Below are 20817 nucleotides of genomic sequence, written 5' to 3' on the forward strand. Positions count from 1 at the left end.
TGCACATCTTAGTAAAAAAAAAGATTAAGTCGTATAGTTTTTGCTCACAAAACAGATTGTAACGATAAGTTGAACACCCTAAGCCGCAAGTGTGGTGTTCTTCATAGCTTTTTTTAATTTAAAAAAGATTATTGTTATTATTGGAAAATTTTATTTGATTAGAAATTGTTTCTAGCAAGTTTGAATTCAGAGTTTAACATACTCACAAAACTCACCATTATGAATTTAATAGGCGCCGACTTTTCTAAAAACACAGAATAGTATTAATAATTAACAAAAACTGAAAAATGATAGACTAAGTGATTGAGTAAGTAAAATTCACACAAATATGAAGAAAAATCCTCATAAAGGTATGTTCATGTTTGTTTTTTTGATTTATTTAGAATTCCTTATTTTTTAAGTATTCTAGTATCAAGTGAATAATGAAATCTCTTATAACGCTAATTTTTTTGTGAAAAATACCTTTAATCCAACGTATTAGATAAAGATGCTATAATTTTTGACCAAATGTTAATGTAATGATTCCGCTATACTCGAAACTTCCGCTATATTTCCACTATACAAAGAAAAAATACTTCTTTAAAGATAACGTTCTAAGTTAGAAGTTTTCCATTTAAACAACATTTGAACCTATAAGTAGTTTCTGCGCAGGTCCTATTGCGCTGGTGTACATTTCGAAGCATATAGAATTAAATCAAAATGTTGAATTGTAAACAAGTACTTGAAACGAATGCACTGTTAGCAAAAGTGACGTTTTATTTTCTGAATTTGTCAATAGTGAGACAAGACTCTGTTTAACGAGGATTAATCGTAAAGATGCCCGAATATAAAAACGAAACTTCGGATGAATTGTAAGTCCTTTTACGCTATTTTTTAAATTACATATTTTAAATTAACAATTTTTTAAAGTCAAAAAACAGCTGCGTAAATAAATTCACTACAAACTAATTGGGTTTCAAAGAACTCAATATTTTATTTGGCGTTTAATAAATTGTGTAACAACTCAGAAAATCCTTAACTTCAATTCAATTGTTCTTTTACTTTTATTATTGTAATTTAAGTTTATTTATGTTTGGTTATAACAATATTTTAATTTTATACAGTCACTTAAGCGAAGGAAATGTACAAAAATTTATCCCTCTTTTTCAACGTGGTACCCATTCTTCAGTTAATCTATGATTTCTCTGGTAAATTTGCGACTATAATTCTACAATTGCACATTTGATTTAAAAACATTGCAAGCAATTTAAAAATTTGTTCAATCAAATGTTAGGATAGACGTTTAACATTGATTTTGTTAATAATTAAATGTTTTAAGGTATTCGTCTGACAGAAAATCTGCAGTTTTTATGAAACTTCTTACTTTTTTTTGTCAAATGAGAATTTTTGTTAATTAGTTTCTTTAATTTTCGTTCTAATGTCTTTAGAAGGAAGTTATAGTTGTTTATTTGCATGCTGAGAGACAAAACAGAACAGAAGTTACACTTACTTAAAATGCATTTTCAGAATAATAATGATTTTAAGAAAACCTGTTTACAAGAAAAGCTTATAATAGAATTTTTTGAAACTTTGAATGTAAATTTTGCATAATGTTAGTTATGTTATACACCTAATATACTATTCACACTAAACCTATAGTCTAAGAGAGAATTTATTATTTGTATCACGCTTTAAGTAAGAATGTTTAGAATTTACCCTTAAAAATATCAATACTGAACAATATATTTAATTCTATTTCATTGTGCATTTGAAATCTTATAAACATTTTAGTTCTAAACAAAAATAACTATACTATAGATCTAGAAATTTTTTTTAATTTAGTACTGCAATTTGTTGCAGAGGGCCGGTATAGCCTGGTCGGTAGGGCGCTGGGCCAATATCTAAGAGGTCGTGGGTTCGATCCTCACCGGCCGAAGACTCCCCGTGTAGTAAATGGTGACTGATGCACGTTAAATCTGTCGAGTCTCAAAGTCCTCCATGTTCCCACAACAAATCAATACCTCTGGGGGTACTGATCCAGGAGTTTCCTTGTCTTCTGGATTGGTTCAAAATTACAAGGCTACGGAGTTGATCGTAAGTAGTTGTAAACCCATGAAATTGGGTCGGCTGTTCAACGACGGTTATAAAATAAAATAAAATTTGTTGCAGAGTTGATAGCTTTACTTAAAAAGAAAGTTTTCATGCTCAAATTTGTCTTTATTTTGAAAAAAAAATTTAAATTTTTTAAGTTTACCAAAACTAAAATTAAAGTTTTAATTAAGACTGTTTTGAAAAATTTTGTGTCGAACCCAGACGGAAATACTAAAATTGTTTGAAATCTATCTAAGTTTCATAAGGGAGCTTTAAATTTATAATTAATTATGTTACATAAGCTCTAGAAAATACTAACTGAATTTATGCTTTTTTCTTTTTTTTTAAAAGAAAACTTAAAACTTTCAATCTATTTCTTAAAAATTTATACCACATATTACCTGATCAATCAATCAATATTTCTTTACAGGTAACTAATTTCAGCAATTTTGTAGCATGAGAAAATGATGTTTAAAAATCTTATCCGAAGGGTTTTAGAAAAAAAAAATTCTTGTTCAATATTGAAAATTAATAAATATAACAGATATCAAAATCTTATAAAAGGTATACAATTTTATTTCAAATTTTAAACTCAACAGCAAGATCACTTGACAGAATTATTTAATGATGGATTGTTTACTAATAGAATTTTTATGCTAATTATATTTTATGTAAGCACATTGTGTCATCATATTTCATTAAAAAAAAAGTCCAGAATGAACCATTTTTTTTTTCATTTTTGGACAACTGCAAGTCATTTATTGTCTAAAACTGGTCTGAGCACTAATTACTTTCAAATATGTTGCTGTGTTATAAGAAATGTAGATAAACAAATTTTGGGATAAAGTAAATAATGTAAAAGGAAATGAACTGGCTCATAATGCGATAGATACATGCTTTACGAACGAGTTCAGTGCTTTTTGGAACTCTGTGCAGAATTTTTTTGTACCATATTTTATCATCAGTCTAAAGATGTATTTATACTTAAATATATTTATTAAACAAAATCAAAATAGGAACCGAATAGGCGCCATTAAGAACTAGCTTTTCGGGTTGAGAGATCACCTGTAGATAATTATACAGCAAGCATAAAAATACGCTTAGAGAATTAAGATAAATTTAATTTAAATTTTTAATCAATTTTCTAGAGGAATATTAGTCCTTTATTTCCTTTCAACTTCTTAATAATTATTAAAGATATTTTACTCAATTATTAAAGATATTTTACTCTAAGCGTTTGCGGTTTAAAAAAAAAGATATAATCAAAAACTTAATAAAAAATTATTGAGAATTCTTTTAATTAAAACTTAATTTAAAGAATAATTATTTATTAAACAATTCTTTACAGTTTAAGGAAATCTACTTTTATTAAAAAACTAATTTTTTAAAAGACCTACGCCTTTTAAAATTGGAATGATTATTCAAAGTTTGATTAGATTAATACTTGAACAAAAGCTTGATTAAAAGTTTTATGCTTGATTATTAAAATGAATTGTAATAAAAATTTTAAGAAAAGCTACCTCATTATTTCTAAAACAATTTAAGCATATTTTTAACTTCAATTAAGTTTTGAGTTATTAAGTAAAATTAAATGAAATAACATTTTGTTACGGAATCTTAAATTATAGTTTCATTAATTAAAAAAAGTAACGAATGAGACACTAAATTCGAAAATTTTCAGTCTTATATATCTCATTGGAACACATTTATTTTCTTTTTCAGCTTATTCAGCGCATTAATTTATTTCAAAACTAATTTGTTCATCGCAGTATGATTACCCGACAAATAATATTCGTTCGTTTATTCGTTTCGGGAAAACTGAAAAATACTTTTTTCATGCTAAAAACTCGGGCGGTTAAAACATTAGACTAATAACTATGGTTGTTTCATGTTACGCAGCTTTTTATTTTATTTTGAGTTCATTTAATGGAATTTGTTGACATAGTCATTATGGATTGAGATATATTTCCCATGAGACACTGCGAATTTCAAGATTATTAGAGCTCGGTATTTTTAATTAAAGTTTGGTATCTTTGTTAAATAGAAAATGAAAAACGAATTTGTGGATTATAAATCTGTTTCTGAAATTCCTATGCTAATTATATCTAAAACTGAAATTCGATTTGTGTGCTGTGTTTTTATTCACCTAATTAAGAAGAGGAATATTTATCTACTGAAGTATTTTTCTTCCTTAAAAAATTTTTATTATTGAGTATAATTAATAAAGTCAACTTTTTAGTTTCATTGAGATGAATACTGTGATAATTTGTTTTTAGTTTTCATTGGAATGTGTAAAAAATAGAATAGCAGCAAAATTTCAATTAAGTTGATTTAGAATCCTTACAAACTTGTTTGATTTTTATAAGATATTTTATATTTTTTTAGATAATTTGTGCTTTGCTTCTTTGTTTCAAGTTGATGGATTTAAAACGAAGCATTTTTTTTCTGCGTGCTAAGCTTATTCTATGAACTAATAAGTAAAATTAAGGATATTTATTCGTTTCAAGCATTTTGAAATTCAAATTGTATTTTTCCCCAAAATTTAATAATACTAAAATTCTTATGCTTATTAATAGTTAAGGATGCACGCATTGCTTATATAATTCAATAATAGTTAACAGTTGAAATTCTTTTAAATAACACAACAAAACATTTAATTGTAAATAACTGAGAGAAGCGTAATTCAGTATTGCATATCCACCATCTTAGGAAAATGGCTTTTAGTGTAGGATTCATTTTTCTCAGCTTAGAACAGGTTCTATGAGACAAAGACACTCTTGTGAATTGTCCCCCTTTTTGTCAAAGTTTATATCCAAGGACCAAAGTTTATATTTATATACCCAGGGAACACAATTCCTCAATCTGTATCTAGACAGCAGAATTCATCAATACGCATCTAAACGCATATCCCAGGCCCGGGATAGCCTGGTCGGTAGGGCACTAGGCCCATGTCCGAGAGTTCATGGGTTCGAATCCCGCCGGCCAAAGACTCCCAGTGTGGTTGGTGACTGATGCACGCTAAAATTCTGTCGAGTCGTAAAGTCCTCCATGTTCCCATAACAGATCAATAACTCTGGGGGTTCTGATACAGGAGTCTTCTTGTCTTCTGGATTGGTTCAAAATTACAAGGCTACGGTGTTGAACATTAGTAGTAGTTAATCCAAAATTGGAGGCCGATCGTTCTCTGATTCAGGTCAAAATTACGATCTGTGGATGAATGAATGGATGTATGAATGGGTCCACCTTATCAGCAGGTGTGACGTATGATGTGGCAGAAGTTGAATTCTTGGTCATAGATGGCGCCACTGAAAAGAAGAATCGCACACTCTGCCTTAAATTTGCTCGGTTGCACCAAGCAGACTTGCCCGTGTGGCAATTAGCATTAGAACCAACCAACCACGCATATCTTCCGTATCGGATTTGAATTTTGCTAATTAAAACATTTACCGAGATTGAAAAATACTACGTAAAATTGCTGTTCAAATCATAGTTTTTTTGTTCTTGAAAAAATAACCCCTTCAAAATATCAATCAATGATTGATATTTTAAATTGGTGGGTATTCTAAATTTAATTGCTCTTATTGTGACAATAACTACAGCTTCTTGTGAAAGAGGCTTCGTAACTCAATATAGAACAACTATTAGCTTTACTTCGTAATCGGCATTTCGATGTTCTTCTCATATTGTGTTGTGAAGGGTCTCCTTTCATACTTCGATGTCGATTGTAGCATGAATTTTGCATAAACTGCTAAACAATGCAAACAGAAATAGGGGTATGAAATTTTTAATTCTATATATTTAACAATATTTTTTTTTCTTCATTTCATAGACTAATTAGCCAGTAGATAACAAAAAAACTGAAAATAATAGGGAGTACTATTTGCTTGTCAAATATTAAAGTAATAATTCTTAGGTGTTAACTTTGTATGACAAATCGGTTTGTTACAAAAGTATATCGGTCTGCTATAAAGTGGTGATAATTTACAAGCGCAATCTACTTTTATATGCGTAATAGCATAAAAAGTTTGAGAAACTTATATCACTCCACTCTCTCTAAAAAGAATTTTTAACACTGACGTTGATTGCGAAATATCATTTAAGTTGGGCGCAATGTAGGTTAATCTGGCTCTTCCGATATTAAACTCAACTTCTAATTGAATTAAGTACTCCATTTCCATGCATTTCTTTTTTACTTCCGAGTATTTATTTTTACAATTCTTATTTTATTAATTTTTTATTTCTTTCGCATAGACAATATTTGATTAAATTTGTGTAGAGTCTTTTTAATTTTCCTTACCGTCAGTATAGAACATTTTCAGACTTATTTACTTGATATCAATCTGCTAAAGTAAAGCAAACATAGCTTCGCATCATAAAGGCACAGAAAAAAGAAAAGCAAAATTTGTTCAAAAATTATGCTTCTGACATTCATTTGATTTCACCAAGAATCAGCATTTTACATAAAATCTATACTAAGATTAATTCTGTTAATAGCATTTATTTATGTTTGACGCTAATTAATAATCATCTTAAATAATAAATAATATTACCAATTAATTATGTTATCGAATTTAGTGTTTGACAGATGGTTTGCATACTGAATATTTGATCCGGTTTTACCTTCATTTTTCTCAATTAGTCTCCTTAAAAAAAGTTTCCAAACAAATTACCTTTTGCTTTATTATTTGATTAATGTTCTTCAACTTTTACAAATTATTCCTTTCTGCAATGTCTTCGCTAGTAAATTTATTTGATTTTAAAGGGCTAATGTTAGGGAAGCATCTTAACTTTTTAATATTAGAACTCGAGAAAAGGATACTATTCTTAAAATTAAAACTTTGAGATATTTATCCCAAAATATTCATTTGACCATGGATTTTCCAAAGTAATCAGTAATTCATATCAAAACTATGCTTAATTTTACTATTCTGATAACTTTTTTCATGTTTAACGATATTAACCCATTATCCGAACACTGACTGGCTTTTTCATATATATGTATTTCATATATATATTTTTCATATATATGCGATCTTATTTCTAAATTTATTTTTCCTAACTTACCTAAAGAGTAATCTTTGCCTTCATTCTATTTTACTTTGAATATTGTAATTTGGAGAGTATTCTTAATGAACGAATTTCTTAGAAAATCAACAATACAAAATCAATAAGTCACACCAAACACCTCTTCCCAAAAGCACAATGCACTGTGGGTGGTTCAAAAAGTTAAAAGGATTTCGTTATCTGAAAAGTTTGATCCCTCAAACCAGTCTGCGATTACCACCCCTGTCTATGATAAGGTTTCTAATCCCCTGCTTATAACTGGCTGCATTTATCGCTTCTTTGCGATCGCCAAACAAGTTTTGGAGCAAGGGCACCATAGTAAAATATTTATCTCCATTTCCTGGATACTCACGCATATAAGACTTGGCGCACAGGTGCTTCAGTGAAAATTTTTCCACCGAGTGCACCTAGATAAAATTTGCATTTATATGGTTAGAAAATGTGCATAAATATATCTTTTTACAATCCTGCTTGATATTTTTCGGTGTGTACATTATAATTTCTTACAAATAGTTTCAATAATTTATTCAATGCTACAGAACCAAGAGTTTTTGTCTATGAAGCTGAAATTTTTAACTTATTACTTAGAAGGAATCGTATAAAAATTATGTATTATTTAAATTATAATGAGCTTCACCTTATACTAATCATTGTTATTGTGCTAATCGCGACTGTAAAACACACCAAAAAAAGCTCTTCATTCACTTCCTCATGGAATTTAATAAAACTGAGCTCCCGTAGTTTCTATCCTGCAAAGAATTGATTATTATAATACATTATACATATTCTTATTGTAATTGCATTGGAAGGAAAGAACTGCTTTGATTTTCAGGACAAATTTAAACTTATTATAAATTTCTTTCTCCTCCAGAACAATTTTACTTTGGATGAATGAAATAACCTAAGTTAGGTAATAAAAAAAAATGGTTGTAGTACAAATACATAATTCAACACTTAAAATAAAATCGGCAGATCCTAACTAATCTCAAATTTCAAAACAAATAAGTATGACAGTAAGCTCCTGCCCTCTGTATTTCATATGAAGTATAAAACTAGTTGTGATAGGACAAAACTCCATTTTACCACCTTCGAAAATTTTCAAAAAAAAGAGAAAAAAAAGAACGTAGTCTTTTAGCCTACCATCGCGAACTCTGAAGTCTCACGGTGTCAGTCATTTTTATTTTGAGTTTCTTAACTAATCTCATTAATTTCATTGATTATTTTGTTGAATATTATATATTAACCCATAAAATGTATAATTTTCTTTCCAAAAAATTTAATAAAATTTCTGAAAATGTCCTTCAAGTTTTGAAAGTACAAAATGTAAAGAAATAGACTTTCAATAAATATTTATCATGAAAAAACTATTGATTATTCGCTTTTATCATTCCTTCAAACGCAATAAATATGTTAGAATTGTTTAGCCATTTTTTTCTAAATTTAAAAAGTATAGATGAATGATTTTTAACAGTGGTCCCTCAGTGGACCGATTGTTAAAGCACGGTTTCAAGTAGAACACCGAAGTCAAGCATTACTGGCTGCAATCAGTGGGTGATGCCACTTTTACTAGCCTGCAAGGGGGACCAAGGATGTGCGTTATTGGTCCTCGTTAAACTCTTCTACCGTGAAATGCACGACTTCGAGCACAAGTTGATAGTCAACCGATGTAGGGCAGCCATTCCCTCTGCAGAGGATTAAAATTGTGATGACATGTCTGTGGATCGTCTTCAAGAATGTTTCCCAGACAATCGCAAACAGCCTAGAGTTCTAGATTGACGTCCCTGCAGTTCTAGATTGACGTAAACCAACAACAGCAAGTAAGCATTGTGAAAAGGAACTTGTCCATTGCCTCTAAAGACTGCTTTAAAACTTTCAAAGTCCTTTTAATTGATTTAAAACGGCAGCTTATTATAAATCAATTGACTTCTTTGTTATTGGAGTAGGAGGGAAATTATAAATTTTAAAAGCATAGTTACGACTTGATTTTATTAATCGATTGAAATTGGAAATTTTATAACTTCTCTGATTAAATTCATGATTAAAATCAATAATTAATATCGATTTTAATTTATAATTAAAATCTGAAGCTGAACTTTTCCATCTATAAGAACAGAAATTGTTTATTTTCTAAGACAAATCCTGTGAAATTTATGATATAATGAAAAAATCTGTCAGCGTAATGTCCTCCCTAGGAAAAATAGGTTCCATGAAAAAATTCACATGTATATGTATTATCAAAGAATATAAAATCTCTGTTTGAATTACGGTAGCAGCTAAACGATTGCTTCTCAAATGCGTTTATTGATTTTAAGGGTAACTTGTTTTAATTTTCTTTTTGAGAATAAAGAGAGAAATATCAACACACGTGGAGTTGAATATCTCCTCTTAATATTGTATTATGATTTTAAGCCAAGCCTTGTTTAGGTCCGTCATTGCTTCAGGTAATAAATAGCTAGTACCCTTATTGTATTTGTTTGCTACCCCTTTGTGTTCAATGATAAGAAAACTAGGCGTAATGAAAGATGACGACCTCCCTCCCACCTACTTTTTTTGTATTCCCCCCCCCCCCCCCAAACCTTACAATTCTTGGTAAGGTCAGCAATTGTACATTGAAGATTGTAGACGCAAGCGATACCTTTTGGCGAGAATAACCTCAAGGGGTAAGGTTGCCAGATATTTTTTTTTAAAATTTGATTTGTGTTCAGCTATAGTTAAAACGTAGTTTTAGTACACAGTATTTCACGCGGATACAAATTTTCAAGAAAAATGCCATATGAAGAAAAAGAAATAAAATTAGCTGACGGGGAACTGTAAGTTCTTTTTTACTTCCATTAACTATTACAGTTGTATGATATTCGAAAATAAAGAAAAAAATAATTTTAAGCACCATGTCTGTCAGATTAGTTTTAATTAATAGATTAATTAAATTATTAGAGTTCAGTTATCAAGTTCAATTGACAGATGAATTTATTTTAATTAATAGATTTAAGTATTAAATTATGCAAATAGTTAAATTGAAAACGTTGACTGTACTCGGACCTTAAGCGATCTGCAAATTACCAATGGTCTTCTATTTTGAAGTTTTGCTTACTAAGAAATTTTTTTGTAATATCAAATGCTTAGAAAGAGAAGACAAAGTTTTATTACTTAAATAATGTTAATTTTTTATTAATTTTATTCTTGTATTATGACTCTTTGAAAGTATATGTTAGCAAATTTACTGTAGACAAAAACTTTTGTGAATGACTGGGAAAATATTATTCATGATCTTATAATTTCATTTATAAATATTCTTGTATTATTCTAGTTTGATGATTGAAAAAGTTTAAGTCAGAACCAACAATTAGAAAAAAATTAATTAGTTTTTTAAATAGTAATGAATCACTTCTTTTTATTTATAATGCAATGGTTTACTAGGATACTATGTATACAAGTTGCATAGTATACTGATAATTTGATCTAAATTTGGCTACTCTCTTATAATAATTGATTGAATTCGTAATTGTACTTAAGGACATTTAAAGAGTTATTTTCAAATATTATATGGTTGAAATAAAATGTAGACAAATATATTCAGACCACTATTTAACGAAGTAAATGACTCCAAAAAAAACTCTTTATATGGAAAATTCGTAAATGTTTACTTTTTAAAATATTTTAAGCAACCTAAAAGTGTTTTTAAGTTCCTAAATACTAGGTAATAATTAAAGCAGTACTTAGTTCTTTCAACGCCTGTTTTTCCTGTCGAAAAAATAATTTTCTCTTAACCCAGTATGAAATGTGTATTAAATATAAATTTCTTTACAGATTAGTCCAAATGAAAAAAAAAATTAAATACTTAGTGCAAATTTAATGAGATCACTGATTGTGGTAAATCTTGACTACCATAGGCTGACAACTATTAAAAAAATTATTTGTACTGTTAACTATTATCATTTTTTTCAGTTATTATTTTTTAAAATTAGTACTATCCTAGATAATTCCTTCTTTTCAGTTGAAATTCTAAAAATATCCTGCATAAACTAATCATTAAAGAGTCTTTGAGAAAAGCAACAAATAAGAATATAAAAATAATTTTTTGCCCTATAACTGTAATGTCTTGGTTTTGTACTTGATTGCGTAGCGTTAATTAATAATTATTTCATATGTTACAATATTGTAACCCACAAAAAATAAGTATTTAGCTGATGTTAAACATTTTTAATGTATAGCATTTGAGTCACATTAGAAAACAGTAAAAATTTAATAATTTTTTTAGGCATTATCCTATTTAAAAGATTTGATTTCATCAAAAACATTACGAGCTAGATTTAAAGTATCCATATTAAAATATTTTTTTATATCGGTTAAATCGATATTTTTTCAAAAAATATTAAAAAAAATGTGATTTAATAATTTGGTTTCTTTTAATAATTAACTAATATAAAAAGTAAATTGGTTAATTTATTTAAATCAAAACGAGAACTTAATTTTTAGAAAAATATTACTTTAAAACAAAAAATATAAAGTAAAAACACACTTATTGTATGTAATGTAAAATAAAACACATTAAAATTAATCTTAAAATGAAAACGACTGTATTTTATCTGAATAAGTTTTCGATGTTATGGGAATTTAACGTAAATTTAATTCGAACATGAAAAATTCGAAAATAAAATTCAAGTTTAAAATCAAATTTCATAAAATTATAAGTCTATGATAATATATTATTTTTATAAATCTATAATACAGAAATGGGGTTCATTTATGTTTCTGAATCTGATATGTTCTTAATCAAACATAGGTATATAATGATGGAAAAAATAGGACATATAATGAAGAAAAAAATAATTTGAGTGCTGTAAGATGATCATTGTTAAAAAATAATTACTGACGGTGCTTAGAGGAGTATTTTTTTTTCTTCACGTTTTATATTCCCTTGCTATGCAAACTTTTTTCCACATTTACGAAATCAATATGTCATTCATACGTATGGGAGAAATATCCTTTTAAAACTTTACAATTATTTTTGCACATAGTTCTCCTTTTATTAGATTTAAAATCACATTACTCGAGGAATGAATTTTCTGAAATCTTTAACTTTTAATGCTTAATAGGTTTTCAATGACAGTTAAAATCAGAAGCTCTATAAACACTCTTCTCAAAAATTATAAGTTAAAAGAAATTTATTATTTATTTGCTAAAATGTTTAAATTTTTTTTCAAAACCATTGTATTCTATAAAGAAAACTGTACATTTGATCTGTTCTGAAAGGTTGGAAATTGATTACAAAAGTTATTAGGCATTTACTTTTAAAGCATCATTAGTTTATAAATTCTTGCAGAGTTTATTTCAAAACTTTTAATGAATTTCGATTATAAATATGTATATTTTAATCGAATTTTGTTAGTTCGGAGTAAAATTGTGTTGAATTCGAATAAACTCTATGCGATCGTCTTTGCAATTTTGATTATTTTAAATGTGTTTTTATTGTTTCATATCATTGTTTTTATTTTATATTATGTTTTTATTAATTACTCTTAAACCTTTTTAAGTAATATTTCTCTCAATTTAAATTACGGTTTTAAAAAACAAATTATTAAGTTTACTTTGCATATAAATTAATGTTTATTAAAATTACCCCAGTTGTTGAATTATAAGATTTCTTTTTCTTTTCTTTTTAAATTCAAATTAAACGAGTCAAAAGATCTTTTAAGATGGTTGCCTTTAATCAATTTTGTTGTGTTTTAAAGAAAATCTTTTATTTGTTGGTTTTTATCATTTTCAAACGGGATCATGTCTGAAAAACCTATCTAATAGTTTGGACTAAAATGTTTTCCACCAGATGAGTACAAAAATTCTATCATTAGTGCTGCGCAATAATACACAAAACTTAATTGCAAAAGTGACACAAATAAAAGTTATAAATCATTTCATTCTTTTGTTATTTTTTGTCCCTCTCGATGAGTTTAGATGATTAGACTAAGAATTTCACTTCATTAAAAGAATTTCAATCTAATAAGTTTTCAAAATTATTACAATTTCAACTCAACGAAAGAAAGAAAACTGTACTAATTTCAAAAAAAAAAATTAACTCAAAAAATTAATTGCGTTCTGGGAATGGTAGGGGAGAGTGGGGTCAATTGTAACATTTTTTACTTAACTATTTTTAACTAACAAAAAATCCTATATATTATTAGTATTAATTGACAGACGAGTAAAGTAGACTATCCTCTACTAGGAAAAAAAATACCTCATTTTAAATGTTATTATATTAGTTATTAACAAATTTTGACAGTCGTACACTTGTTACAATTGTCCCCACTTACGGGGTCAATTGTAACAGTTCATAAATTCAACTAAAACATAGTTAATTATACATATTATCATAGTTGTGATATATTTTTTTATTGATCAAAATAGTAGTGATATTTTAGGAGTAAAAATAATAATGAGCAGAGACCTAAAGGGTTAAACTTTTAACTTTAAGGGGTTAAAAATTTTAATTTATGCTGTGAAAGGTGACAAATAAAATAATGCACATGCAACATAATATAAATGCTATAGGAAACTATTGGTGGTTCTTAAAGAGTTAAGTAATGGTTTGTAAACCTAAGATTAATTATTTTCAGCTGTTACATTCGTCCCTTTACATATTGTTACATTCGTCCCCAAGACGCCATTTCAGCTTCATTTGTTAAAAACAATGCTAGTTAATTAGTAAAACTAATCTTTTTTTTTATTGAAATGTTAATTAAGGTGTCCACTTACATATTCGGTTAAAAACTTTTATTTGTTTAAACAAAATTACTTTGTTACAATATAATATTCTAATACCAAAAAAAGTACTTTCGGGGCGTGAAAATATCTTTTGTGATGTAACTCTTTCAAAAGTACATAAAAATGGTTGCCATCAGGGGTGTACATGTAGATTTATTAAATACACCTTGTGCGCCACCTAGGAACCAAATCTAGAACCCGATACTCGAAATGTTTGCTCTGTTACAATCGTACCCTGTTACAATTGACCCCACTCTCCCCTACTAATAATACCAGCACATGATAGTGAAGGTTTACCATAACCAATATTCTTGATGCATAGCCACTAAGTCTATTTGGATTACTTGATTTTTTTTTAAATTGCCGAGCATTTTGAATATATACAACTTTGTATAGAGAATTCTCTTTAATACGCATTTCAAAAGGAACAGGGAGAGGACTTGGTTTTCGAACAAGAATACAGCCGTTCAAAGAAGTGAGCGTGTTAAATGCAAATTACGTTACAACTCTATAGCCTCGTAGTTTTGAGCCCAACCCAGAAGACAAGGAAGCTCCTGGGTCAAGTATTGGGAGAAATTTGTCTCATTGGAGGATTTTTTGAGGGAACTAACCCGCATTTGCGTTACACGGAAAAGAAAACCGCGAAAACCATCCATGATTAGTCTGATAGTAAGGGGATTTTATACCATGATTCGTCTACCATGGAGGATATTTTACGACAGAACTGTGGTCGGTGCGAGTCGGGTATTTGTATCGACCTACCATCGCTGGGATTCGAATCCATTTCACCTCATTGGGAGGCGAGAGCTCTATGGCTAAATATTCAAGATTATAATATACTCATATAACAATAAAAGTGAAACTTAATTATTAAACTATAAAACCTTATTTAACTGCAATTTATTTTAAAAAGTGCTCACATTTTTAAAATATAAAAACATATTCAACATTCACAACATATTTATAACTTATTTTAAAAGTCATATTTCTCAATAAACAATCTATACTATTTAAAACTCATTCATTATAGAGCATATAAACCTCTACACAATCCGACTCATTTCAATTTTACTGTTTATTCATTCTTAATTTGCTCGGAATTGAAATAAAATGCATTTTAAAAGAAATATTTTAGTAATTGATTCACTATTTTAGAATTCAGAAAATTAGTAAATAAGGAAAGCTTATGAAAGTTTTTATTGATTATGCGAAACTTTGCTACTCCAGCAGAACATGATTAGCAATTTTTGATAAACATTTTTAGCTCATCAATTAATTTTAAATTCAATTAGTTCAAATGCAAAATGATTATCCGACAAAATAATTTCGGCTCTTTGCATTCCTTTAAGAAAAGTTCAATAATCTTCACTGCTGGTAACAAATTGAAAAATTAGCTAATAGTTAGATTTTCATATTACATCGCTTCTTTATTTAGAATAAATGCTATACAATACATTGTCTTCTTTGTTACAAACTATGATAAGTATTGCAATGTATATGGAGTATAGTTTAGAATTATTTAAACTGCACCTTTTTAATTAATAAGTTCTATTTTTATTAAAATTAGAAAGTGATAAACACAAAAACGTTTCATAAATGGAAAATTCACCTTTGTCCTCCAATTCTGTGTGATATTTTGACATACGTGAGAAAGTTCTTTTATTAGCTACATATCAAATTTATTTTTTTTCAATATTTAACTACAGCTTAATTAAGCATATAACTAGTTATGACAACATTTTAAGTTTAAAAAATTATTTTGCTGTGTTGGCGGAATGTAAGTTGTTGGGAAAATTATAAAAGTGAATTTGTAGAAGAAAAAAGATTATGCACTGCGTACAAAATAAAGGAACACTTTAACTAATATAATAATATTCAATAATCAATCATTAAAATGCGGACTAAAATGTTGAAGAATTTATCTGCTAATAAATTAGAGCAGATGATATTTTAACACGAAATGCAAATACTATTTTGACATTCAGAGCAGACGTTAATTTTATAAAACATATTCAGACTCAAAAACTCACTTTCTCTGAATGAATTTATATAGTAGTGATGAATTTGGGTTATTTACACCTAAAGTATAGGGGTAGACTTGGGCTAAAACCCCATAGAGAGACAGTCATTTTTTTCTTCATCGTCCTCGCATTGAACTCAGATCTATCAAAAAAGGATATATTTATTTAGAAAGAGTTTTTGAGTCTGATTTTGAAATTTAAAAATTACTGAAGAAAAGTAATAAATTTTAGTTAACTCTTCAAACCATTAAACTTAGTTTTAGTAAGTAGTGATCCAGTCATTAGATTATAAGTTGTTAATTTTTTTTTAAATTCGTACACTATACATTGAATTTTTTTTCGCACACTGTAAATCGATATTTTAAAATTTTTCAAATTATGAAACCTATTCAACTTAAAAGTAGATTTTTCTGAAAACTTCTTTCTCATTAGGAAAAAATTAAAATTGATCACAAGTTCGATTTTAATCCCTATTAAATAACTTTTTTTGTTTCAAATTAAAACTCTTGTTTTTCCTCCTTTGTGCCAGATCGTCCACTTCTGATTATTAGAAGAAATTTTTTTCTTAAATATATTGTTTTGAAGGGTGTAGATTTATTAAATTTTACTCGAAAACATTAATCTCAGAGACCAAATCATGCAACTAACATATCCATCTATCCGCTACTCGCAGAAGTGCTCAAATTTTAAAAGCTCTGTTATAAATTACTATATAAAATTTATTATAATTTGACACTACAAGCTTAACTTATAGTCTACTCCAAACAGAATTTTTACCATTTTATAAGAAATTTTGGCAAAAACTAAAAAATTATATACAAAAAATGTTTTTTTTTCAGTTTGATAAACAGGGAAATAGTAAGATTTTAATGAAACAAATAGGGATACTATTTAATATTTGCCACTTTTATTTTGTTCTTACAACCAAAAATAGAGTAATTTAAAAGAATACTTTCTTGTTTAAAAAAAGTAAAAATTTTACCTTTCTGGCAAAACTCTACATTGTTAGAAATTTCCTTGAAAAATGTTAGAATAACAATTTGCTTAACTGTTATTTTACCATATTCAAACAAAACAGTTAAAATACTCTAAATAGGATGGTATTCAAACTGTTAGCTGTGAGAAGAACAGTGTATTAACTGCTTTCACTTAGACAAACAGAATTTTATCATACTAACTAGGCCCTTCTAATAAAACCTCTTAGTTCCTTGTAAATGGGTGCATAATATAGCCAAGACAGCTATTCTGTCAATCTCATGACCAACAGATCGGGAGTTCGAGTCCCAGCGTTGACAACACAATATTCCCTCCATTCCCTTCGCCACAAGAAGAGTTTCCAGTGTCCTGCTCTCCCTAATTTGTGATACTGGGCTATTAGAATACGATACTATCATTCACACATAGATAGCAGCAAAGAAGAGTTGCTAAACTATCTCCAATATACAGTTAAAATTATTTTTTACGGATTTGAAACCATATTAGTTGTAAATGGTTTAGAAACCGTAAAGATAAACTATGTTTTTTTACCTTAAACTTTACTGTTAACTGGATGGACAGACTGTCGACTATAATTATTACTATAATTTTAGAATGAAAACTCTAACAGTGTAGACGGTGCTTAATTAAAAAATATGTATTATTCAACGATAAATTTCTGTATTCATGTATTGAAAAATTATTTCAGCCATCCTTGTATATATGTGCTTCAAACAATCTTAGAATCTACTAATCGAAAAATAGGACTATACTCATTAATTTTAAAAAATGTATATAACTCTCTAATTTTGTAACTGCTATATAGCCAATTTTGACTCTTGTACCATTAAACTTCAATAAACCAACCAATCTCTGCTTCAGATTAAAGTTGATAGGTTATGTGAAGTGCTACTATATTGTCTTAATACTACAAAAGCGCACTTGGTCACCTTCTCATAATAAAATAAATACATATTTACGATTTGTAATACTCTTTATTGTTAGTATTTATTTCACCTTTATTTAGAAAAAAAGAAACATAGGAAGCGCCTATATATATATTTGAAAATTTAAGTTATAGTTTATAAATACCAATCATTATTTAAGTTCATCTTATAACATATACTACTACAGAAAATACTTGATGTCTTCTTTGTCAATAAAGATAGGTGCATACTAACTTAAAGTTAGTAAATATGACATTTCAATCTTATTCTAAAGCATTTGAAACACGCTATCAGAAAATTGCTTCAATATTTATTTTGCATTTCGAAATTATCTTCCTCCAAACTGATAGAACTAACAGAACAAAGTAGATATTTGTCATCGTTCTCGTTCATATAGTTATATGATACAAGGTGATTTTTCATATGCTTTTGTCCAAAATATTTATTTCTTTTCAATAGCTTCGACAAGTTTATTTCTAACGGATTGAGTCATTGAATGTACTGACTTTTTTTTCCCCTCACACAATGCCTTTTGTGAGAGACTCACTTTCTTGAATGTGTAATTGAAACTTTTGACTTTCACTATTTCAAAGAACACAATGCTATTGTTATGTTGCCAAAAATGAAGCTTTCTAATAACTTGCCAAGAGAAAATGAGATGGAAGTAATCGATCGTAGAAAAACTTTTCAATTATTTTTTGACTTGTGATAGAATAACTCTGTACAAAATGTGTTTATTTGGAGCTAGTCTGGAATTATTTTTTAGTTAAGCGTAATATTAATCTTATTCCATTGCGTTATTATTAAAATAATATTTTTAATTTTTTTATAATACGATATTTCCTACATATTAAGCGTAGAAATTCAAATTTTAAGTACAGTAAAATTGGATAGAATAACTCTGTACAAAATGTGTTTATTTGGAGCTAGTCTGGAATTATTTTTTAGTTAAGCGTAATATTAATCTTATTCCATTGCGTTATTATTAAAATAATATTTTTAATTTTTTTATAATACGATATTTCCTACATATTAAGCGTAGAAATTCAAATTTTAAGTACAGTAAAATTTCAGTAATTTTTTATTTTATTTTACAATGTAGATGCGTTTCTTTGAAATTAATGTATTTCTTATTGTTTTCTAAAAACGCTTTAAATTGTTGAAAAGTTTTATTTTTTTAAACATTAGAGAAAAGAAAAAAACTGAGATTTTAAATGCGGTATCATTAATGCTTGACAAGTTTTTGAATCACAAATGTATAAAAAATTAAAAGGTTAAATGGTGTATACAATTTCATCATTTGAAACATAATGCAACTCTGTACAAAACAGATTTATAAGAAAAGATTTCTGAGAAATGAAACATTTATAATTTTAATTGATTTGAAGTACAAAACTGGTGGTGGTATGGAAAAAAAATATATTAAAGAAGATAAGCTTTAAGTTTAAATTTCGTGGAAGTCTCTCAGATAGGCAGTAAATCTATGTTTGAAGCATAAAATACGAAAAGGATTACTATCTGAAATAAGAAAATCATTTAAGGTGCAAAAAATGTCATGCAAAAAAATTAATTAAAATTTGTTGTTTTTGAAATATGTACCATAGAGTGGAGAAAAAAATCAAATTTGAATTTAGGAACGCTTTGATGCTCATCTGCGTACTGTTATACAAATAAAAACAGCATAAAAAATTTAAATTCGGTTAATATCTTCCGTTCGCGTATAAAAATTAATGAGAAATTGAAAAAACACACGCCTTTTTGAAATTTTAAATCAGCAAAAATATTTAAATGATCAAACTTTAGCTTAGAAAAAAAAAAGTTAACCAATTTTCGTAATTTCCATTTCTTTTATTATATTAGACAAGAATAACACAAAACTCCTGACGAGAAAGCTATTACACTTTGAGTTCCACCTACACCCATACCCAAGAAACCATCTAATTTTTTGTAGTTTTTACATTATACGCACAGCTAGCAGCAAGAAATTTCAATGGAGTAGGATTCTATGGCTTACTGTACACTATTAGAATTTTCTTTCTAAAATTATGGTAAAATAACCATCGGCAGTCTGTCCATCAAAATAACCCTAAAATTTACTGTGAAAAAACATTTTTTTAACCTTTTCAGTTTTGAAACCGTTTGCAACTATTATGGTTAAGAAAATCATGAATACAAAACTATACAGTTATTCAACCATTTACAACTAGCATCTTTTCGAAACTGTAAAAAAATTTAACTGGATTTGTAAATAGTTTAGCAGTTTTATTGTATTTCCAACTATGAGTAAATTAGAGTATCGTTATCTGGGGTGTGCAGTATACTGGAAGTTCTTCCTCAGTTGAAAGGAATGGAGGAGATATTGTGGTGTCAACGTTGGGACTGGAGCACCCGTTCTGTCGGTCACGAGATTGGCAGATTAGCCCTCTCTGCTACAATTTGTACCCAACTGCAGGGAAAGTTGGCTTCAGTTGGTGGTCCTAGTTAGATAAAATTCTACTTGTTTAACCGTATTAGGTTAAAGCAGTTAATAAATGGGTTTTTTTCGCAGCTAACAATTTGAATAACATTTTATTTATGGTTATTTGACTCTTTTGTTTGAATATGGTAAAACAATTTACTAAATTGTTATTTTACCATTTTATCCGAGAAATATCTGACTTTGTATTGCTAAGATTTTTTTTATATACGTTTGCCACGCCTTTAAAGTCTAATTTTTTTGGGGAAAAGATGTTTAACTGATTCAGATCTTACTGTTTCTCTAATACATTCATATAGAGTTTGTGGTATTTAATTTTAATATATTTAATTCGAAGGCTCTAACAAATTCGACACATCTTTCCATAGCCTGGGAGTGGCAGCGAAATACTGGTATTTCTCTAACGGACATGGTGCCAGAATTGCGAAGTGATTTTTAGATCATCTTTACTTCAGTCTCGCAGCATTGTGGGAGGGTATACCACACAATAATTTCATTTAATGAT

The 20817-nt window shown here is 28.1% G+C and overlaps 1 protein-coding gene across 2 annotated transcripts in view; it reads left to right on the forward strand.

The window, feature by feature from the left end:
• Positions 1 to 578: 578 nt before the first annotated feature.
• The window catches only part of LOC107449702 (uncharacterized), a 33152-nt gene continuing 12913 nt past the window's right edge, over positions 579 to 20817 (forward strand). Inside the window, exon 1 of one of the 2 annotated variants that reach the window (XM_016065312.5) lies at positions 579 to 851. In XM_016065312.5, coding sequence (XP_015920798.3) covers positions 817 to 851 — 35 coding nt within the window. In that variant the 5' untranslated portion in view covers positions 579 to 816. Of the gene's footprint in view, positions 852 to 9801; positions 9945 to 20817 lie in introns of those variants that run through there. The other variant, XM_016065311.4, reaches the window with a different exon arrangement.

This window comes from Parasteatoda tepidariorum, chromosome 8, assembly GCF_982258835.1.
Source record: "Parasteatoda tepidariorum strain Cologne lab strain chromosome 8, Ptep-v5.0, whole genome shotgun sequence".
Classification (NCBI taxonomy): domain Eukaryota; kingdom Metazoa; phylum Arthropoda; class Arachnida; order Araneae; family Theridiidae; genus Parasteatoda; species Parasteatoda tepidariorum.